Source organism: Pelmatolapia mariae, linkage group LG23 (genome assembly GCF_036321145.2).
Source record: "Pelmatolapia mariae isolate MD_Pm_ZW linkage group LG23, Pm_UMD_F_2, whole genome shotgun sequence".
In the NCBI taxonomy this organism is placed as follows: Eukaryota; Metazoa; Chordata; class Actinopteri; order Cichliformes; family Cichlidae; genus Pelmatolapia; species Pelmatolapia mariae.
Window position 1 is genome coordinate 46002510 of NC_086246.1, and position 24190 is coordinate 46026699.

The following is a 24190-nucleotide window of genomic DNA, read 5'->3' on the forward strand; positions in this document are numbered from 1 at the left end:
GAGTGGCCTGTAATATGAAAAGTCTGAGACCTTGAAAAGAATACTACACTGTTAAGAGGCAGACATATGGGATATGAGTCATTGTGGCAAACAAGGAATTGTTAAAAGAAATGAAACCTAAGAAGTACAAGGTGAAACACGCTATAATAATATGTGTCTGAACTTGTGCTCTAAACAGTATGTCATGTGACTCCTTTCATGTCATGATAGGTCTAAGTGTAGTCAAATTATGTATGACAAGTAAAGTATGGATACTTGTCTTTCCCTCTGACCCATTTTCCTGACAGCCTCTAGACCATCAACAGTCCTATAAACAATCCCACAAAGGTGAAATTTTCCACAGTTTTTTTTAATACTTCATCAGCCTTCCTCATACTTTCTGATGTTTATCTCTCTGTCTTTTCTCATTTCTTGTTGAACTATTATTCTAAATAGGTTTGATTTACTTAGCCAAATGGAGTCACCGCTAGGTCAGTAAACAGCAGGTGTGACATTGGTAGTAGTGTGGGTGGTCCAGGAGTGAAAACAAATTGTGTCACCATTTCTTTCTGAAAAACACAAAAAAGGAGATGCAAAGACTCGTTCAGGCACAAATGCACATAAAAACACACTCATGCACCTCTCGTGTCTGATCACAGCTGTCAGGATTAGTCAGATAAGAAGTGCTCATCTGTTTTCTCCATTGCAAATTTTCATTTAATGATAAACACAGACTGTCTGCCTCTTCTTCCACCTTGGGGCAGACCACTCTAAAGATACACACTCTATTGTTCTCACTCTCATCCTCTTTACCCACATCCTTTGTGTCCACCATTAATTCAAATGCCTGCAGATACTGACATTTTATTCTTGCAGCTGAATACTGAATGCCAAATACTCAGAATACCAGTTTCATTTATCCTCTGTGGGAGCAATCTACTCAAGGCTTTGCCCTGAGTAGGGCAAAAAGAAACCTGGCCCTAATAAAAGACATCCACAGTGCAGGTATTCCTGCTATGCAGAAAAAGGTGATAGTAGTCTTTCTTTAAGAATAGTTTTATGAAATCCTCACATTGCAAAACAAAATTAGTAGATGTTGGGAGCAGAGGAAGAATTCAAGGATTTTGGCCTCATATTTTCACAGAAGAAATTAAACACATGTCAATTGCCTCTTTGAAATAATGTAACGCTAACTTCAATCTGTTTCCCTGATCTAAAACCATGTTATCAGTTACCAGTGTTACCACTGTGACTTATTTTACTGTAACTATCTTAAATCTAAATGTAACCTAACCTTATTTTACTTCATTGATTTATATAGCACTTTTCACAGGATGAAAACTTCTGCTTCACAATAATATAAAACAGATAAACATAAAACAGCACAATCAAACATATAGCACCTTAAACCAAACCTTCTAGAAAAATGTCATTGTGAGGACACGCACACACAAAGCACATGGAATCAGAAGTAGAATGGAAAACAGATCTTAAAAAGACTATAGAGAAGGGATAACAGTGGTCAGAGGACAAAGCTAAAAATCTAAGAGGTTTTCTGTCAGCCTACTGGGTAATGAATCTGCCTGTATGGTAAGAATGACTTTTCCCATTCGAACTTTAAAATTTCTATTCAAAGAATTGATAAAAGGAAAAGAGAGAGAAACTCTGCAAATGAGCCTTCACAAAAATAAAGGTGAATCCTGAACTTAGCAGTCTAAACACAGCAGATCATGACCCAGTGTGGCATTGTCAGACCAAACCAGTCCTAACTTCCAACATCTGGCACTTCGATCATTTCACCCAGCCATAACGGGGGCAACAGGAAAGTCTAAATATCAGCTTTCCATTCCTATTAATTACATCTGACCCTTACTTTGCCCTCTTTGAAGAGGGCTGATGTATTAGTCTTATGGTGGCTACTTTTAGACCTTTTTTGCACCACCGTGAAAGCCTAGACAACACTCTTTCACTGGTGTGTTTATGTTTCCATGCTTTTTGACCGACATGAACCTCTTTCAGAGGTGTTCACTCTATTCAGATCACCAGATCTGTGTGCTCAGACAGATGGACTGATGGGGAGATACTGTGCTCTGCAAACGTATTCTGTGCATGCATGCATGCATATGTGTCTGAGAGACAGCAAAGAAGTTCTCACTCTGCTGTATGTGTTGGTACCCAGAGACATTTTAAATTTCAGTCAGATTTTAAATTATGTAAATAGTTAAATCAAAAAGTGTTTTTGCTTCGTGTGTCTTTGCTGATGAAAAACTTAAACTTTCCTTTTTTCTTTTTTTAAGCGATGTTAATAGCACGCACAAATCTCCAAGGAAGCCTAAGAAGAGGAATAGGTAGTGTTCTTTTTTTGAATCTGTCTAAAAACCCCAAATCCAAACACAAAAGTCTTTATGGAACTATTCATCTACTTTTCAATGAGTTCAGTTAGTCAAACTTGGTTGGAATTACGTCAAAGAACTTAAAAGAACTTTAAAGAGTAAATTATTTGACTTTTCTATTTCATTCTGTACTGAGAAGGCCAAACATCAAAGTGAAGTAACATTCACCAAAATACACTTTTCCTGGAGTGTGTTTAAGTTAAAAAGCAGCTCTGTATTAATGCAATATATAGGTAACATTAACTAGCTTGATATATGACTGCTTTTGTGTGTGAGAACAGAAAGACTGATGTATCCAGGTATAAGAGGAATACCTTCTCTACTTGACATACTTTATCTAAGAACATGTGACTAGATAAAGAGGCCATCATACTCATGAGAACATGTTTGGCAATTACAATGTGGTTTACACCTCCTCACTTTTGACAGGTTCTCTTGAAATGCCTGATAAATAGCACAACTTAAGACTTGGAAGCTTTTAGTTCCCAGTATCACTTTTCTTGCAAAAAAAAAAAAAAAGTGGCTCAACTGTTTTGTTGGAATTCCCATCTTCTCGTTATACTGGTTTAAATCTGATACATCTAAATATGAATTCCATGTCGAGAGCGGATAGACAGCATATGTTTTTCAGATTGAAATGGTCCAAGAAGAACAGAAAAACACGATAGAGCTGACATAATTTATGCGTTCAAGGCTCAGTTAAATGCTTCGTCTCTATGCTCACTCTTTTTTGTGGGCTGTGTTATTTGAATAGAGGCTCACTTTTAGCACGAGACACCTGTGTGTCTGTATGTGTGTGTGTGTGTTTGTGATTGTGCGCACGCATGTTTTTTAGGTAATCAGTCAACAATTACATACATTCTGTCTCATCATGCTTTCACTGCGTACTTTTAGTCCTTCTACATCCACAATAACTAAGTGTGATCTTACTTGTGGGTAACCGAGACCCCCCGAAAAACAGTCCAACAAAGCATAGCCTTATAGCAATAGAGCAAAGAAGCACCAAATGTGCTCAGGAGCTGATGCCTGAGAATTACAGCTCATTCTTTATGAACTGTTAAACAAGCAGAAGCGAGGTAAATCGGCACAAGATCATAGGTCTGAATCATAGGATCTAATATCTCCCGAAGCTTCGGTCAGTGCGGTAAGACTGACTGTCAGTTGACACATGCAAGCCAAAGTTTGCATCAGAGAATGATGGTCTGCGGTGGGAAAGTGAACTTTCTTATATATATATTTTTATATCTAATGTGTCCAGCACACACACAAACACATGATTTCATTTCAAAGGCTGTGCACATAAAAGTCCTTAGCTTGCCACTGAGATTGTAGTGTGATAGGAAAAACATATTTTCTTGTGTTTCACTGCAGTACCATCATATGTGCTCATTATATATAAATATTTATTCTGCACTGACATGCTTAAGTCTCTCTCTTATCTCAAGTCATTTTCAGGGCTTTTCTTTTTGTCATATGGAAAGCACATGAGTCTTGCGGGGAAGGTTATAAACTATGGTTTGTGTAGATCTCTCTATGACTAACAGCACTAAAGCAGTTACATTAAGAAAAGGGGGAAATTGCTTGCAGTGACTTGTGTGCCAATCAGCTAAAAGTGTATTCACTTTTGGAAAAAATCACTTTAATTCTTTATGATTTTTCTATTTTTTGTTAAAGTTAACTTAAAGAGAACATGTCAAAGTCAAAGTGAGCACAGTCTGACTCGGACAAAAAAAAAATGCTTTATATAAACTATATGTGCACCTGAGAATGCTTTTTATTCTCACTCTTCTTTCACATTCTCCCTAGGCCTTACCCGCCAGCTGTCTATTTGTGTAGCATTAGTTTTCCATCTGCAAAAACTCTGCAAAAGCTCAGAACACATTAAAATGAGTATGTGACTTTCATTCAAAATCATTTATGCAGGCTCAAAACCAACAGCTGATGCTCTCGTCAGAAACCTTTACAAGACTTTCTCACCTCATAGCAAGCTGATTCTTTGCAATGCCACAACCTGACGTAGACCACCACTAGGCATCAAATTTAAAACACATTTAATATTTATTTTCATAATTCACATAATTATCCTAAAATTGTATTAATTACAAAGACCTGTGTAATTTAGCAGTTTGCAATAAGGTCTCTTCAGTTTAGCATTAGCAAATAGGAAAATGCAGCTCTCTAGCTTATCTCTTCATCATGAGAAAGGAAACTTGCACTACAGATTGCATCTTAAGCAGAGTAACCACTTCTATATGTGACTCATTTGTTCTGTTGTTTAAGATTAAAAATGAGTGTCAACATAAAGACTTCAAAATGACTAGCAATGTAGACTAGGTCAAATGGGCTGTTAGAAAACTGGCACAAATAATTTCTGTGCGAATATAGAGATTAAAACTCTTCTGTTATGGTAATGAAACTTCAGTCGTTTTACTGATGCCTCACTCTGTGCCATTAAATATCAAAAACAATCTAGTAGTTCAAAATTAGCTTAGCAAATTGTGGGTGTCCTTTCCATTGTTAGATTGGGCTGTGTAGGTTCTTTGTCATCTAGGCCATCCGGCTCTCAGTTGCGAGGTAAAACGTCTTCAAGAACCTACACAGATGTCAAGCTGTCTTCAAGTGTTGTTTTGCATTGTGCTTTTCGATTGTCTGTGAGGGTGTGGACGTGAGAAAACACACTTTCTAAACCCTCACTACCATTAGTAGTCTATGGTTTCAAAATAGCCAGAACTAAAACCTAAGAGCACAAAACTCAAATCTTTTCTTTGTTTTTTTGTTGTTGTTCTTTAATGACCGGAAACAAAGGAAGTTATTCAGAACTCACATGGTGTAATGTACAAGACGTAAAAATAGTAAATAAATAAATAAATAAATCCACAACATATTGCACACAAAAGTATGTTGTAAGCCCTGTGACTTATTTGTTTAAAGGCCAGTGACACATAATTCCAAGTAGTTTAGTCAAGTGTGCATGCTTTACCAGGAATGTGCTTATTTTTGACACCTTTCCACCTCACTGGCTAATATATATTCTCATTAAACTATAAAACTGCTGTCTTTATTTGGATAGCAAGCTAGCAGCTTCATTTGCATGTGCTGGACCACATGTCGCTGAACAAATCTCAGGCTGTCCATATGTCCGTCCATCCCTCTTCTTGTTCCCAGTTGTTATGATTTCTTTGGACTGTGGATGTCAGACAGGCTAGTGCAAACTCTAAACATAAATGTGAGGCCAACACTTCTTGCTGTGAGGTGACGGTGATGGAGCCACCTTGAAGAAAAGAGACTTTTTTTTGTAATAAAGTGTAACATGAGTCTAAATTTAACTAAAGAAAGATTAATATGTAAGCACAAACATGAGAAAGTTAATGGAATGAATGGTGAGTGGAGTCAGTGTCACACTGGTATGTGTCTCAGCCCATAAACTTCTGTTCTCATATGTGATTTCAGTTAAATCCACAGTTTGATCTATTTTGACTGTTCTAGCAATGTCTGTTTCCCTGTCTGTTCATTTTATTGTTGTCCCTTTCCTTTCTTCTTAATAAACATGTAATTTGCACTTTGATTGATGGTTGCTATTACATTCCCTCTTTCCTTGCTGCTATGTCCAATGGCTAAACCAGCCAGTCCGCTCAGCCCCGTGGTCCTCATAAAAGTGACGGGCTAACGGTAAAGGCCCTGTTCTACCAAGCAAGTTCCTCTTCGCATCTCCTCCTGTGATTCCCATTACTGCCCTGGACTCCAGGAGCTCACATCCCAAAACCTGTTCACTCATTTCCTTCTCATCTTCCCACATCTTCTCTTTTTTCCCAACACATTAAAACCTTTTTGTGCATCATTCAAAACAATGACAATAACATTTATGGCCAAGATATAAGACGGACATACTTGAGTCTAGACTGAGGAAGTGATGTAACAGACTTGTCAGCACAATGTGGTCAGTAAGCTGCATACTTTTAGGCTTGACCACACTGTGAAAAAGAAAGTAGTTATAATTATTGCTGTTTTAATCTTTTCAAATCTGTTTGTTGCTGAAGTTTATTCTGATGTTTGATACTGAATCATTTACTTGAAGCACTGAGTGCATTTTCTGTATCTGTTAAACCCACATGCTATAAATAGACACACAAATTGCATTTTACATATATAACACATACATTTATCTTATAAAGTGTGGCATACAAAAAAATCTTTCTTCACTATGCTGGCTTACAAAAATACGTCTGCTAGCTGATCTCCTTTCCTCTTGCACGCTATGCTACTGACTTGTTCATTCCTCTGGTAGCTCAAGGGTCACATTTCAGTTCAAGTTCCACGGACCACACTTTCAAACAAATCCTATTTTTATGCACTTTCTTATGACATGATAACATCAGAGTAATGTTACTTTTGAGGTTGCGTGACTAACACTGAGGCTCCTCTGAGAAAGGCATGGCATTGAATATAAAATGTGAATAGAGAGCTTCACTGCTTTGGGTATTACCACAGAGGCATCCGTGGCTAAATTATTACCATTGATAGATCACTATACTGATGTTATTCATATACAAGCTCCATTTAACTCAATTACAAGTTAACCTGTGGTCACATACTTATGAGGTGATTTTCTTGAATTCAAGTTTATGGAAATGAGAACTCAGGTGAAATTATTTGTGATAGAAAGTTAATAAAAGTCTACAAAAGCTACAAAATAAGGTAACAAGTTATAACTAATTATGAAACTTTCCTTATTTTTTGCAATACATTCCCACCACAGTCATAGTTTGCTTCAGCTAAAATGAGTCACTTTAAATACTAACAATGCAAAATGCATGCCCTACATCAATATGACACGATATAGCTACATTAATTATTGAATTACACATTGTATAAAAGCTCATCTGTTCTTTTATGAAAATACAACTTTTCTCAGGTTCTTGAGATGTTAAACAGCGTGGTTCAAACCCACATTATTTGCATATGCAAATTACTCAGATACGTCATCCTCTCACTGATACAAGGAAGTATTTAAAGACAGAAACTGTGCATGATCTGTGCCACTGCTCTTCAGTAACTAAGCTGAATTGTCATCTCACCATGTCTGTACACTGTATACTGGCCATACTCATACTTGTCCTGACTCATGATGATCAAGGTATGTGGTGTTTATAACTTATTTTTTTCTATTTGGACCATTACAGACATGAGGGCTTGCATTTTACAGACAATGCATGATGATGGATCTATTTAACTGGGTATTTTTCTTTTCTTCTCCCAGTTTACTCGGCAAAGATCATGGGAGGCCATGAGGCTGTGCCACATAGCAGGCCATACATGGTGCTTTTGGAGAGGAACATGTCAGATGGTCAAAAAAAGTACTGCGGTGGCTTCCTTCTGAATGAGGATTTTGTGATGACTGCTGCCCACTGTCACGCCAAGTGAGTTTCATAAATGTATTTACCTATCAACTGAGACGACACCAAAGTCTGGGTCTCTGACATAAATTTTTATCCATAATAAAACTAAGAAGACGCATTTAAAATTTCAAAACACATTAATAAGTAATATCTATGTGTGCCACGATAATGTCAACTACAGTGATTAGTAATGTTTGTTTTCTGAGTATAATATCCTGACAGAAACAGTAATAATTTCATTCATAAATGATATTTTCACATATTTTATTTTTTTATTTCAGGTCTTACAAAGTCTTACTAGGAGCTCACAATGTGAATTCAAACAGTGAAATACAATACATATCTGTGGAACAAGCATTTCCACATAAACACTTCAATGACACTTCTTATGTGAATGATGTAATGCTTTTGAAGGTAAGAATATCATCACACAGAAATTACATATTTATTTACTATTAGCATTGTTTGTTTATGAAAATACATATATTTACCTCATTATGTAATTATATTGAGAATTTTGTTTTAGTAAATCTGCACTGAAAGAAAACAACAAAAATCCCATATTTTAATTTTCATGTATATATCTTTCTCTTTTCTAAAGTTGCGCACCAAGGCAAATTTCAATGAGAATGTGACAGCTATTCCTCTGGCGAGCCATGATAATGGTACTTTGCCAAAATCTTGTATACTCGCTGGCTGGGGGCGAACAGACAAAAATAGTAAATATATATCTCCCACACTCATGGAAACCAGTGTTACACTGATTGACAATGAAAAATGTACTATGGAAAACTTCTATTGCTCTCAGGGAGACACAGGTCCAGCTGAGGTACATACATTTCTTTAATTATCCAATGGACAATCAAACTTTATGGTAATAACTTCACTATTCACTTTAAGCGCTGTGTGTGTATATACTTTCAGGGAGACTCTGGTGGGCCATTGGTGTGTGAAGATGGAAAGGCATTTGGGGTGGTGTCCAGTGCAGTCACACCACACTCAGGTGGCTCAGATATCTATAGATACTCGAAGATTCCTGACTCTAGAAACTGGATATTTTCAACCATTGGAAATGCCATGATAAAGGTGTAATGCTTGTGAAAGCGGGTTGTTTAAACCACAAAATTTGGTTTCACTGTTTGTGATCAAAACTGATCATTGCAATGCTAATGTGAGTATGGTTTTGTTGGCTTTGGGGGTATTTAGATAGAATATAGTTTACTGCAGGAAAAAAAGGAAAAAAAAAAAGTTACATTTGCATTTCCAAAAAGTTATATTTGCACACAGATTAATTATGACTTGAAATCTAATTTTTTTTTCCAAGTACCATATATTAAACATTAAATTCTGGCATTCTCTCCGCATGTGTGTGTGGTGTAATCTTTTTTTAATTTAATTAATTCAAATAAAAAGACAACACTGCCTCCTTGTGTAAAACAGGTACTATTACATTACAGAAAAGGCTCACCACTCATTTCTTGAATTCAGAGTCATAAATGCCTTTTCATTTACGGGTTTTAAAACTAACTGACTATGCAAGACCAATAACGTTATTTTATAAGTAACTGACAAAGTGGAGAAGTGACACTGAGAGCATATGGTGTCATTTCCAATTAAAACTCAAATCATTTTGGCATTAAATACATTTAATTATCAAATAAAGTAATTTATTACCACTCCAGAGTTGGTTAAAGTAAATTAAAATAATTCCATTATATATATATATATTTTTTGTGTAGTAGAACTGAAATGTCCTTGAATACTTTGTAAGTAAGGAAATGCAACACTGAACATGATGGGTTTTTTTTTTTTTTTTAAATTCACACAGACAATTGTATAGGAATTTTATTAAAATATTAAAAAATCAACAAGCCAAGACTTGTCTAAATTATTAAATTACTAATGTTAGGACAGAATAACCCTTTTGTTGATCAGCAGTGATACATCATCTGCAACAGTAATGATCCAAACTACACACATTTTAGGCCTGATATAAGACTTAAATATAAGGCTTAAATCAGGCCTAATATGGTATGGAACACAAAAGGCATTTGTATTAAAAATATTAAAACCATATCGTATTATCTTTATCACACTGTATTTTGAGTTTTAGTTTTGGTATAGAATAAATGTTATAATTAAATTAATAAATTATGATAACCATTTAACTAGTTCATATCCTAAATTCAAAAGTTGCATAGACATCGTTTTTTAAAAAAAAATGTATTTGCACACATTGGGCTGCTTGGGGTGTCTCGTGATGCACTGAGTGTTTCTTCTTCACTCACTTTTTTTTTCACTCACTGTGTGTACACGCCACTTTGCATCTAATCATTAGTTATTATTAATCTCTAGCTCTCTTCAATAGTGTGTCTTTGTCCTGTCATCCTCTCATCATCACCCCCAAACGGTCGGGCCAGATAGCTGCCCTCCCTGAGCCTGGTTCTGCCACAGGTTTCATCCTGTTAAAAGGGAGTTTTTCCATGGCAGTATCACCAAAGTGCTTGTATTTTCTGAGCTAATACAGCCATGTTTACCTGCTCCCTTAGATCTGCCATCCAGCAGCTCCTTAAGTTGCAAAAAACCAAGCATAAATTTAGAGGTGACCGTGTTTTCCCTGTAGTTGCTTCAAAGTTGTGGAATGATCTGCCTTTACAGATTAGGCAGACCTCTTCTCTCTCTCTGAGTTTAAGACTCTTCTTAAAACGTATTTATTTGCTAAAGCCTCTGGCACATTTTGAGATGTTGACTCTATTTTTCTATTTAAATTTTTTTTTTTTTTTTTTTACCATGTTTGATTTTATTTTCTGTTTATTCTATTTTTATATGTATAGCACTTTGTGAACCCTGGTTTATTTTAAAGTGCTTTATAAATAAAGGTGGTATTGTATATGCATATTAGCTGCCTAGCTGTCAGAGTGTGGAAGGAGCGGACTCGAATGCAGGTCTACTTTTTAGATGAGATAGTGAATTTATCTAAAGTGAATGGAAGTTGCAACAGTTTAGTACACAATCTTCACACAGTAGCTCCCCGTGGTGATGATGTGAAAACCTCAAACTTTAATCCCCAGCTCGTGGTGCAGCACCCGTGTTGTCCTCTCCACTTTCAACTCTTAGTGCAAAAGATGAAAATGTAAGAAGGTAATCCAAAGAGGACATCAGAATACTACACACATTTGTGACTCTGCTGACGATCATCTCAATAAATAATATTCAGTCCAGTTTTTCCAAATGACCTCTCTTTACTGATATGAGAATTTCTTTTTTTGTATAAAAAGTGAACAGGTAGAGGAATAACTTACTGATTAAAAGTCATGACTTGAAAAATCTGTAAAATATATAAGAAATTAATACTTAAGAATCTCTGTCTGTCTGTGTTTTATATCTGTGGCCACACATTCTTACCACGGTCATAGTTTCCTTCTGTAAAGATACGATCACTTTACAAACTAACTATGCAAAACACATGCTTACATAGAATATGATAAATACACTACTTCGTTATAAAATTACACTTTATATAAAAATTCATTTGTTGACTTGTCAAAATACAGCTTTCTGGAGGTTTTGAACATTTCTGGTTTAAAGCTACATCATTTGCTTGTGCAAACTACTCAAAAAAAACCAAAAAAACTTCCTGCTCTTACTGATATGAAGAAGCATTTAAATACGAAAACTGACTGTGACTGATGCCACTGCTCTTCAGAAATTCAGTAGAATTGTGACCTCACCATGTCTGTCCACTTCCTGGCCTTACTTATACTTGTGCTGACTCTTGAAGATCAAGGTAGGTGTCGTGTTTTTTTTTATGGCTTGCATTTTATAGCATTACACAGACAATGCATGATGATGGATCTATTTAACTGGGTATTTTTCTTTTCGTCTCCCAGTTTACTCGGGAAAGATCACTGGAGGCCATGAGGCTGTGCCACATAGCAGGCCATACATGGTGCTTTTGGAGAGGTACATGTCAGATGGTCAAAAAAAGTACTGCGGTGGCTTCCTTCTGAATGAGGATTTTGTGATGACTGCTGCCCACTGTCACGCCAAGTGAGTTTCATAAATGTATTTAATTATGAGGCCAAAAACTCATAGTTCATGGAGACCCTGACATAAATTCTTATCCATAATAAAATTAAGGCTCATGCATAAACATTTGTACATAAATAGTATCTATATGTATCACGATGTCAGCAATTGTGCCTATTCAATTTTTTTTATCATTTCAGGTCTTACATAGTCATACTCGGACTTCACAATGTGCATTCAAGTAAAGAAATACAACGCATATCTGTGGAAGAAGCATTTCCACATGAACAGTTCAACACAATTTCCTTTGAGAATGATGTAATGCTTCTAAAGGTAAGAATGTCATCACACAGAAAATATATGTTTTCCATTTGCATTTTTCTTTTATTATAATATCTTTTTTAATTTACTTCATTCATTTGTATTGCAAAATGCTGTAAAAAAATCATATTTTGATATCTGTCTTTTTTCCTTAAGTTGAGCACCAAGGCAAACTTCAATGAAAATGTGAAACCTATTCCCCTGGCAAGCCGTGATAATGGTACTTTGCCAAAATCTTGTATACTCGCTGGCTGGGGGCGAACAGACAAAAATAGTAAATATATGTCTCCCACACTCATGGAAATCAGTGTTACACTGATTGACAATAAAAAATGTGCTATAGAAAACTTCTACTGCTCTCAGGGAGACACAGGTCCAGCTGAGGTACATACATTTCTTTAAATATCATGTGGACAATCAAACTTTATGGTAATAACTTTACTATTCACTTTAAGCATCAGGTGTGTATATACTTTCAGGGAGACTCTGGTGGTCCATTGGTGTGTGAAGATGGAAAGGCATTTGGGGTGGTGTCCAGTGCAGTCACACCACACTCAGGTGGCTCAGATATCTATAGATACTCGAAGATTCCTGACTCCGGAAACTGGATTTTTTTTTCGAACGTTAGAAATGCCATGATAAAGATGTAACGCTTATGAAGGCAGGTTGTTTAAATTTCATCTTTTACTTTTGCTGTTTGTGTTTGAAAATTGATCACTGCAATGCTAATGCTAAGTTTGGGCTTGCTGGCTTTGGACAGATCTAAATAGAATATAATTCACTTTGATGTCTCCACAGCAAAAGCTTTGTCAGAAAAAATGAGAGTGTCAAAGTTTTTATAAGGTTCTAAAAGGAATTTCTAAATTTGTATTTGCAACAACTCGTTCATTCCACACAGATTAAATATAACTCTAAATCTAAAATTATAACTGTAGCGGTGCATAAGGTGTAATTTCAATTGACATTTGATAGTGTGTTTGATTACATTTAAATTTGTTATATGTGCCATATTTTTTCAAATAATAAATTCTGACTGTCTCTCATTATATGTGTGCAGTTCTTTCAAATAAAAAGACAGCATTTCCTCCTTGTGAAAAATAGTGCTCTTATCTTGAATTCAGAGTTGCAACTGTCCTTCTATTTGCGAGCTTTAAACTTATTCGGTTTTGGAAGACCTGAAACCAGTAGAATCTTGGAAATCTTGGAAAGAAAAGACCCCCTAGGGGGTCCATTGTCCCTCTCAGGGGGTTACTCCCACAGGGTTTAAATCTGGGACTCTCCACCATTTGACCCTAGAACTGAAGAAGCTTCTTGGATGAGAGGTGAAATGTCTTCAAGCAACTTAAAGAAGTCCAGACGCTTTTCTTTCCAAGTTCCTTGAACTACAATGACCTGGATGACTGAGAACCTTCACAGACATTAATTCTATCCCATTCACTAAACAAATGTGGAAGTCTCTTTACAATTGACTCTGTATTGGAGTTTATTTTATTTGTGTATTGGTCACATTGTTTTATTGTATAATGCTTTGGTGCCACTGGGTTTTTAGCATGTCTGCTTCACACTTTATTCAGGAAGTTGGGTGGGAGCATTCATGCAGGAAGAACCCAAAGTGAAGGGAGAATCCCACAGTTAGTGGAATCCTTTGTTAGATCCAAGGTGTTAACGAGAGAGACTTTATTAAAAGACATAGTTACTCTTAAAGCGAATCAGTCGACTTCAAGGCTTGGAGGTATTTTTATTTTAGCAGTCTGTAACAATGTTTAAGAGGGTGGTACACCTCAAAGTTTCCAAAGACAGAAACAGAGCAGAACATTAATTAACAAAAGGATAATCTGTGTAATTCATTTCACCCAGCAGTGGTTTTATAGTTAGTGGTTTAGGCTGATTGTTGGTTCTCTTGGTTTGCTTAAACAGACCATAAGCATTTTTTTTTAAAGTGATAGATTATCAGAAACTACATCCTGTTTTTTTCACAACTGAAGCAGAGGAAATTGTCTCTGACATTAATCTAAAGATCCTATTTAACATATCTTTGCACGTAGCCAAGCAATACTGAGATACAGAAGATGTAAACAAACAAGCTGCAGCTAAAATCCTGCACTGATGCACCAAAATAAATGTGAAACACCTTAAGCATATAGTACGAAGAAGAAGGTACTAAAGCAAAGGTGGCCCAAAATAAATGTATAAATAGATGAATCAATGATACCTTTCTCCCCAGTTAAATTGTCTTCTTATTACTAAATTAATAAATCATTATGTTTTAATTTTTTTCAAATAATTAAATTCATTTTTATTTATGTGACACTTACAACACTAGATTACTGAAAACTTAGGTGATGATACCTTTGCTTCAAACACTGAACAGCATAAAGCAGTAATCAGTCATTGTTGATTATCTACAAAGAGGAAGTAGTCAGGGTGCAGTATAGTATCTCGCTGTTTCATAATTACCAGAGTATTACTAAATTAGTGCATCCCTTCAAGGAAAGTACATTGAGTAATTTCCCCGTAGCTTTAAAAGTTTAATCATCATATTCCTGAAGGTCAAACGTACATCACTGGTGAAACTAACTGCCTTATCTTTTAAACAAAGCATCTTTCAGTGGTTAAGATTATAAAGTCACTCTAAATAAAACAAAATGTAATTTAATGAAACTAAATATTTAACACTTACAATGATATTTAGGACTGCTGACGTCCTATTGACTGTGGTTCAAAGCCACGTCATGGCTCATGCAGTGCACAGTCACATCTTACAAATAAACATTCAAAGACTGAAACAGGCAGTATGCGCACCGCTGCTCTTTAGTATTTCAGTTGTGATCTCACCACCACCTTACACTCATCTTTGTTGCTGTAGGTGCAAATCATATAAGAAAACCCCACAAACACACAGAAGGATGGTGCCAGAAATTCTTACTCATAATTTTGTTGTGTAATTATTAGTAATTATTTATTCTTAGTCCCTCACCCCCACCCCATTTTTTTTCTCGTAATTCCAAACCAAACAAACACATTCTACTCTATCTGAGCACACAGGGTTTTTTTTTTTTTTTTAATACCAGTGCACCTTGTCCAGCAATCACATTCACACTCACAGGTGCAATGGATACAACTTTCAGCATCTTATCCAACGATTCTTATAGATGCAGACTGGAGTATGTGGGAATTAAACCACCAACCTTCAATTTGGTAGACAACCCAGAGTACCACCTGAACGACAGCTGCCCATGTTAACATGCACATCATATGCATTTCTTTTAAATCACCATGGACAAACAAACAATGCCATTTTTTTTAAGCAACACTACGTGCAAAATCCAACATTGCTAATGTTTATATTTATTGATTGCACGTGATTTTTATAACTAGACTTAAACCAAAGCATATAACTGTCATGACTTAATGCTGTTTATCTCTTGTTTTGTAGAGGCCATGTTTTTCAGCCTGCTTTTATATATGATATATAATAAATTACTGCACTGTGCATCTTCTTTGAGACTAGCAGAGAACAAAGAATCCACAGTTTGCTTTGAACCAGATTTTTAAACAATAAACTGCATTTTCTCAGCACATCCAGGCATGTATGCTTCTCTATGTATGCACAACATTGTTTCCTAGTGAAGAACAAGCATTGCTTCATTAAGAAGAGGTCCACTACTGACTTAAAGTCTAAACTGCAGCTTTCTTCTCATTAAGAACTTAGCAGTTATTACTGATGTACTCTATATGGCTGAAGTGGAACAAGAGAAATCCTGTACTGCAAGTTAGATTTTTTTAAACATGAGTTCAGACACATAAAGACAGCACTGCCTCCTTGTGAAGAAATTGCATTGATGCACCTTGGCTGTACTGTTTCAGTTGTCTTTTCATTTATGAGCTTTCTAAGCAAATATGTATGATCTGAACTTACATTTAAATGCTGACAAAGCTTCATATGGATACTAACAGCATGTGCCATTATTTCCAGTGAAATGACATGTATTATATTCTCTCTCTCATCATAAATAGCAATAGTGATAATGTCAAGTACAGTCATAAGTCTTTCGATACTGTGATAGAATGACTTTCATTATTATCATACCATAATTTATACTGAATGACTGAAATTTTGATTTATTATGATTTATGTCTGTCAGGGGCTGGGGCTGTGACCCGGAGTCTCGAGTTTATTTTGTGTTGTTTTTCTTTCTTACTTAAGATTCATGTGTTACTCTTAGTTAAGCGTGTAGTTGAGTTATTTTGTATTTTTGATTACTAATGAAATAATGTTAAGTTCTGGTATTATTATTAGTTTGTCTTAGTTGAGTTTTAGTCTGGTTTATGTTTCTTCATGTGTCTTTGTCTATGTAGGTTGCTCTTGTGTCTCGCCCTTCTATGTCTTGCTACTCTCTCTATGTGCATGTGTGTGTGTTCCCCAGGTGTTTCCACTTCCCTCATTTCCCTTAGGTGTCTTTAAACTCCTCTGTCTAAGTCTGTCCTTTGTCGAGTCGCCTGTTGTCTCCATGTCAGGTCACGTCAGGCCACAGAGTCTTGCTTTCAAATGTTCATGTTCATGTTCATGCTCAGGTTTCTTCACATTCAAGGTTTTACATGCTCCTGTTCAGTTTTCATGTTATGTTCTCGTGTCATTGTTTTCATAGTTAGTTTAGTTCATTCCCTATTTAGGTTTTGGTTTAGTTTCGCCTTGCCTTGTTTTTCTGGGGTTTTTTGTATCAGTCATAATAAAGGCTTGCTTTTTGTTTAAACCTCAGTTCATCTCTCCCGTGTCTGCACTTGGGTCTGCTCCATAAACACAACGGCTACTCTGCTGTGACAGTGGCTTAATCTCTAGCTACTGCATATCTCATTCTTCCTATTTATTACAGTTGTAATTTATTACCTTGTAGTCTTGTTGTAGGGCAAATTCTTATAAGAGGAACATTACGATGATTGTTTAAAGACCCTTCAATAGCTTAAAGTCGAAAAGATTGCAGCACACCATGTTTGGACATTGGATGTTTATTGGAGCATAGGTATAAATACACATTTAGCCTGACAATCTAAAAAAATGTAAATTCAAGCGACAATGAGATCAGTGGAGGACACCACTAAACAAATTTGCATGTATAGTCAGCATGTAGTTGGTGCCTTAAAATGTGTTGAATAGTTTCCTCTGTTGTCCTGTGGTGTGTGGCCCTTTGACACTGGCAGCAGATGTTTTGGATATGCAGCAATGTTTAGGTGTGTTGTATGCGTGAAAGTAACATTTAGATACGAAATATCTAGCAAGAGCATTTTATATACTTGTGACCAAGCAATACAAAGCTACAGAAAACCTGGAACAAACCGAAATAAAAAACGTAGATAAATCCAAATAAAAATAAACATCTTTTACACCTTCATTTAAATCAATTTTTTTCCCTTATAATAACTATTGTACATTCATATATGCAAATGTCAAGAGAGTAGTTATGGTTTTAAAATGGCAGGTAAACTCAACAGCAATGTTTCAAAAAACACAATAAATATCACCATGAACACAAACTGTTTTTGTGCAGTTTTACAATCTTTACATAAGCTATATTTCCCACAGAGATAAGTAAAAGAGAAAGAAATATTGTGAAAGTGAGGTAAACCTATTCTCAGAAACAGAGAACGATAAGAGAGAGAGGGCATGAGAAGATGATGAAAGATTATTTTACAAAGTTAAGGACTGCTCAGCAAGTGGCATTTTATACACTGAAACTTTAAACCTTACATTAAATCGCCTAAATCTTGCTGTAGATTTTTTAAATGACCTGAACAATGTATGTTGCTGAGGTTATTTGGTTATTTTATATTAAAAAGCATTTTATATAACAAATTGTATTATAATAATGTCATGATGTTCTAATAGTGTGTGAGAATAGGAGAGAGTGTAAACAAGTGTGGACTAAACTGGTTACTCTGTAGTATATTGCAGTGCATTATGTTTCATTGTCTGTGGCTGTCGGTAAGGTTGTTTTAAGTTTTCTAGTTGTTATTGAAAGTCTTAGTTTGTCTTTCATTGCCAGAGGCTTAGTTTTGATTATCACTGGAGACCGATGGCCACTCTTGCATGTGCTGTTACTGGTCCATTGGCCAGCTGCAGAGAAGAGAAACATTATAACATATAAAAAGAAGCGGAACGAGTATCTGATTGTTTATATCAATATCCGCTTGGTAGTCTCACTGACTCTTTTGGTACAGTATAGTAAATTCACTTGGTTATAAAAGCATGTTGTTGGACTTACATGTAACTGGGGAGAAACTTTGGTTTTTGTGTTTATATGTAGCTTCAGCATTAACTCTATGCTTTTTTAATTGATTTATTTTTTATCTGATTTCATTTATCTTTTTTTATGAGCCTAGATTTACTCTAGATTTTTTTTTTCCATACAGACATTGTACCACCACAGGCCATTATACACAGCGTTACATGTAACAATGCAGATATGTGTTAATAGTTTTACTTCTTCAATTCGTACAACTCTTGATACTATAGCTCCTCTGAAAAAGAGAGCATCAAATCAGAACTACCTGCCTCTCTGTTATAACTGTAAAACACGCACTTTAACCCTTTAAAGCCAAGCGTATCTGATATCTGATATGAGCTGATATCCAGTTCTCTTCCATCTCCAAATATCTGTTGGTGTGCTCCAGACATTTTCATTCCGGTAAGTTCAATTTATGTTCATATCACTCTTTATAGCTTAATAATTTTATTGTTGATGCGCTCGGAGGTTATAGAAATTGCAAACAAACATCGTATTGAGTGACTTTGCAGACATACGTGCTATGTAAAGATTTGCTAATTCTTTTGCACAACTGTAGGGAAACCTGCCTATGAAATGGATCAAACAAATCCAGACTGGGTACCAATGCTACACATGGGGCACTCCGAAATCCGAACTTCACATTCTGACCATCAAAGACGGCGAACGCAACAACAACAACAAAGAGCACTAGTCGGAGGTAAACACCACCCCCGCCCCAACCAAAGGGTTTTAAGTAATATCTAACCGGATTATCAATGTAGCGGTTTGCATCTACTTTATAATTATGGACACATAATATGACAACAAGATTTTTGCAATTCATTAATAAATGTATAACATTAATTGTTGTGGGGGGTGGACAATGGCTATTATACGACGCACTCCAGCTGACTTACCTTGGTTTGAATGACGATGTACTCACAGTTTGTCGGCTTGAAAATAGCCAAATCTTACACCCAGCCATTAGTAAACTGGATGTGCGCCTCCAGCGATTTGTAATTACGAAACGGGTTCACCGTGTATGCGCTGACTCCACAAACAAGGTAGGTAAAGATATCGGGGTAGGACAATGGCGGTAAGTCATCTGGGTCTCTACTCCACTGGCGTATTTCATACGGATCCACATTTGCGATGCACTCTATTTTTTGCAAGTACCATCGCTTCGCCTCCAGATGCAATCGGTCTCTATACCGTCCTTTTTCTTTTGAGCTGCTTTTAAGCATGTTTCTTGCAGTCGTCCTTCCGACACAGTGTGTTTGTTTTGATTTGTGGCCCAGGAAAATGGCGTCGCGCTCCCACAATACCTTGCGGCGTGACGTCATCTCCAAAGCCCTATCCAGGCTAGACGCCTTCTTTTGGTAAGGTCCGCTATATGAGCTCCCTCATGTTGCTTCCAGGTTGGGAAAGAATAAAAAGATATACCATTCTCAAGCTTATTCCCTTGCCGGTCGTGCGATCGAACATTACAGCCGACCACATAGCAAGTACGAACAATGGCTGATGTGTGTGCTTTCGCTCCTCTTTCGCTTGAGCTTTGTTTGGCCCAGGAAGATGGCGCCTCAAACAAAAATCCTGGCCACGCCCCCTCTCGTGACATCACGCTCCAAAGCCCTATGGCTACGTTCACACTGCAGGTCTTAATGCTCAATTCCGATTTTTTGATCAAATCCGATTTTTTTGTCTGCTTGTTCACACTACAAGTAAAATGTGACAGCAAACGCGCTCTAGTGTGAATCCTCAAAGCGACCCGCATGCGCAAAGGAAGACGTCACACACAACGCGCTCTGTTTAGACCCAGACCAAACAGTATTGTTTAACTGATGGCCCTTAATATAAAGACTTGTTTCGGACTTTACGTTTCCCAATTTTGCTTTAAGCTAAAGTTATTTTGTTATTTACATATGGCCTAATAATTATCCTTATTGCTGTTTTAGAGAGGAGCGGTGCTTCAAAGGATAGTTGGAAATTTCTGTCAGAATTTGCAGATTATACAGTACAAATAAAATGTTCATGTTTCTCCAACATTGTCTTCCCAACAGTTTCACTAACATCTACACGGGATGGCCAGGAAGCGTTCGCGATGTCTTATCAGGCGCTTCTCCGGCGCTGATAATTGGCATCTATCTTGTGTCAGTGACATAAAAGACGGATTTAATGCGACATGACCATTCAAACAGCAGTCGCTTTCTAAAACATCAGATATGTATCGGATTCAGTACCACATACGAAAGTGACCCAGATCGAATTTGAAAATATTGGATTTGTGCCGTTCACACTGTCATACCATGATCGGATATGGGTCGCATAGGGTCAAAAATTTTAACCTTTAGAGAAAAGTTACTCATAATCATCTAACAGTCATAACATTATGTACAGCAAATTCCAGTACTATTGATATTTATTTAGACTCTATTTCTACAATTAATCTCTTGGAGTTAATTTCAGTAATGACTTACTCTAAACCATCAACTTGTCTTTTTGAGCCTATTCCTAGAAGACTGCTCAAAGAAGTCTTGCACCCTTAATAAATGCTTCAATCATACTTATGATCAACCTATCTCTGTTAATCGGCTATGTACCACAGGCCTTCAAGCTGGTTAGCTAGACTGTCACTTAAAAACCTATCACTTAACAAAGCAGTTAGAAATAGTAGTTGTAAAACAACAGAATGAACATATGCAGAGGAATGGCTTATTTGAAGCATTTCAGTCAATTTTCAGAGCCCATCACGGTACAGAAACAGCTTTAGTGAAGTTTACAAATGAACTTCTTATGGCCTCTGACAGTGGACACACTCTGTTAGATAACACACAGTTAAACTGCAGGAATGTCTTAAATGTCTTAAAGACATAAAGACCTGGATGACCTGAATTCAGATAGAACTGAAGTCATTGTATTTGGCCCTAAAAAATCTTAGAAATTCAGTATCTAGCTAGATGCTTACTCTGGTTGGCATTACCTTGGCCTCCAGAAACAATGTGGGGAACCTTGAAGTCACTGACCTGGATATGTCCTTGAATGCGCATATTAAATACATATGTAGGACCCCTTTCTTCCATTTGCGCAATATCTCTAAAATTAGAAATATCCTGTCTCAGAGGGATGGACGCTGAAAAACTAGTTCATGCATTTATTACTTCTAGGCTGGACTACTATAATTCGTTATTGTCAGGATGTCCTAAAAACTCCCCAAAAAGCCTTAAGTTAACCCTAAATGCTGCAGCAAGAGTGTTGATGGGGACTAGAAAGAGAGAGAAGATTTCTTCTATACTGGCTTCTTTGTTAAATTCAGAATAAAATCCTACTCCTCACACAGGAGGTTCAGGCCTCTTTTCTGTGGAAACAGCTTCCAGTTTGGATTCTGGAGACAGACACCCTATATACTTTTAAGATTAGGCTTAAAACTTTCATTTTTGATAAAGCATTAAGTTAGGGCTGGATCAGGTGACCCTGAATCCTCCCTTAGTTATGTTGTAATAGGTGTTGGCTGCTGGGGGATTCCCACGATACACCGACTGTTTCTTATTCAGTCACCCTTTTCACTCACTATGTATTTATACAATACTCAGCATTTAATTATTACTTATAATTAATCTCTGGCTCTCTCTCTTCCACAGCATATCTTTGTCCTGTCTTCATCCGCTCAGATGGTGGCAGATGGCTACCCCTCTCCGAATCTAGTTCTGCAGGAAGATTGAGGCCCCAAATAGGTTTTCTTACACTGACAACAGATTCTAATCTTTAACTGAGAAATGTTTTTCATGTTCTTTTCATATTTGTCTGGAAAATGTATTCAAAAGAATATATAAATGTTCCTTTTGTAATTTTAAGGAGATGCTTTGATACTTTGTAATATATTTTTTTCCAACTTTGGATGGAGCTCTCAGGTCTCATTTCTAAAAATCTCGACAAATTTATTAAACCCTGCAAAACATGACTATCCAGAGATGGGACCAGGAAGCAGAGCTGCAGTTTCACACGTCTCTCTGTAGCTTCTCTCTTCCTGTTGTCCCCCAAAAACCCCATCCCCTTAGAGACCATGTCAGCTCCCAAACAACTAAAATCAAACTACAAATCAGCAAAAAAAGGAATTTAACATAAAAAAAATCACAAAGAAAGAATGCTAAAGTATGCACAACTTCTCCAAACAGTAAAACGGTGAATTGTACATCTTTACACATTAGGTCTCTCATGAGCTCTCATTAGGTCCCTCTTAGTACATTAATTAGTAATTGATCAACAAATTGATTTACTGTCCCTTTCTGAAACCTGGTTACAGCAGGATGATTATCTTTGTTTAAATGAATCAGCACCCTCGAGTTATATTAATAGTCAAAATTCTGGAAACACATGCCCCGTAGGGGGTCGGAAACAATCTTCCACTCCAGCTTATTAATCAACCAAGGACGCAGTTTTACTTTATTTGAAAGCATGACACTTAGCTCTGTCCACCTTAGCTGGAAAACTCAAAAAACAGTTTTAGTTTGTTGTTATTTATCGTCCTCCTCGGCCTTACACAAAGTTTCTGTCTTATTTGTCAGACTTTTTATCTGATTTAGTGCTCAGCTCAGATAAAATAATTACTGTGGGGGATTTTCACCATCCATGTAGATACTAAAAATGACAGCCTCAGGATGGCATTTCATCTGTTATTGGACTCAATTAGCTGCTTTCAAAATGTAAAACCCACCCACCCACCTCTTTGATCACACTCTGAATCTTGTTTTAACATATGGCATAGCAACTGAACATTTAACAATACTTCCTGAAAATCCTCTTTTGTCTGATCATTTTCTGATAACATTAAAACTTACAGTAATGAATTATACAGTGGTGGGGACAGTAAATGCCTTGCTGAAAATGCTGTAACTAGGTTTATATATATATATATATATATATATATATATATATATATATACACACGTGTGTGTGTGTGTGTGTGTTTAGTGATGCTGTGTGTATGTGTGTGTGTATATATAGATGTGTATGTATTCCAGTTTGCTCATTTACATTAGTATCCAGATAAAGAGGCATATGCTTCGCCATGGTTAAGCATATGCTAACCAGACCAGCTTTTTGTGTCAGCATTAGTACACCCGCAGAAGATCTCACATGCTGCATTGAGTTGACTTTGAAGTTGAGGTGCAGTTGTATGTCACTGGTTTGAGCAAAGTTCTAATTTGAGCTATCAGTTATCAAAGGTGGTTGTTTTAACATAATCAAGATTTGGGAGCATTCTAAAAAAAAAACTTCTCACCTTAAAACTACAAAATGGAAAAATGACCTGTGAACACTCATTTTGAGCAGAAAAAATATTTGCATAGTGACTCTTTATGACTGCACAGCAACTCAAGAATGTTTTCTTTGTCAGTTTCTAAAAAGAAGAATGTATTAGTGCATATGTGTCCTTTACTTATACTTTTTAACCCTTTATTGACCGTGGGCCCACCGGCGGGCCCATTTTACAGGTAAATTTGAAGGGCCGGTCAATAAAGGGTTAAGATGGAACTTTAGGCACAATATGTTAAAAAGGCTGCATACCAAGTAAGAGATGCCCCCATCCCTCCACGTTAGGGACTAAACCTTTCTAAAATATCCACCATTTAATTCAAATTGAACTAAGCCTAAAAGAAAAATGGCAACCGCCCAAATGCTTGCAGTAGCTCGTTTTACAAAAACAGAAAAAAACCCTCAAAGATGTAGAGAAGGGTGTTATACTGTAATTTCATGAGTCAGACAGAGGTTTTTAATTGTAATCTGTACTTCCTGATACAGAAGACGAAACTTA

At 36.5% G+C, this 24190-nt stretch overlaps 2 protein-coding genes across 3 annotated transcripts; both read left to right on the forward strand.

Annotated features, from left to right (window-relative positions):
- The first annotated feature begins 7448 nt into the window (after positions 1-7448).
- On the forward strand, positions 7449-8860 carry LOC134621277 (granzyme G-like). Its single transcript, XM_063467703.1, has 5 exons — positions 7449-7506; positions 7630-7789; positions 8050-8182; positions 8370-8597; positions 8693-8860. Exons 1-5 carry the CDS (start codon positions 7449-7451, stop codon positions 8858-8860), a joined length of 747 nt encoding a protein of 248 aa, XP_063323773.1.
- A 2609-nt stretch (positions 8861-11469) lies between these two features.
- Positions 11470-13133, forward strand: LOC134620747 (granzyme B-like). Of its 2 annotated transcripts, none has more exons than XM_063467030.1 (5): positions 11470-11555; positions 11659-11818; positions 11998-12130; positions 12275-12502; positions 12580-13133. In XM_063467030.1, the coding sequence occupies exons 1-5, from the start codon at positions 11501-11503 to the stop codon at positions 12766-12768; spliced, it is 765 nt and encodes a 254-aa protein (XP_063323100.1). In that variant the 5' UTR covers positions 11470-11500; the 3' UTR covers positions 12769-13133. The 2 variants fall into 2 exon arrangements, with proteins under 2 accessions (XP_063323100.1, XP_063323101.1); XM_063467031.1 differs by having other exon boundaries at positions 12598-13133.
- The last annotated feature ends 11057 nt before the right edge of the window (positions 13134-24190 follow it).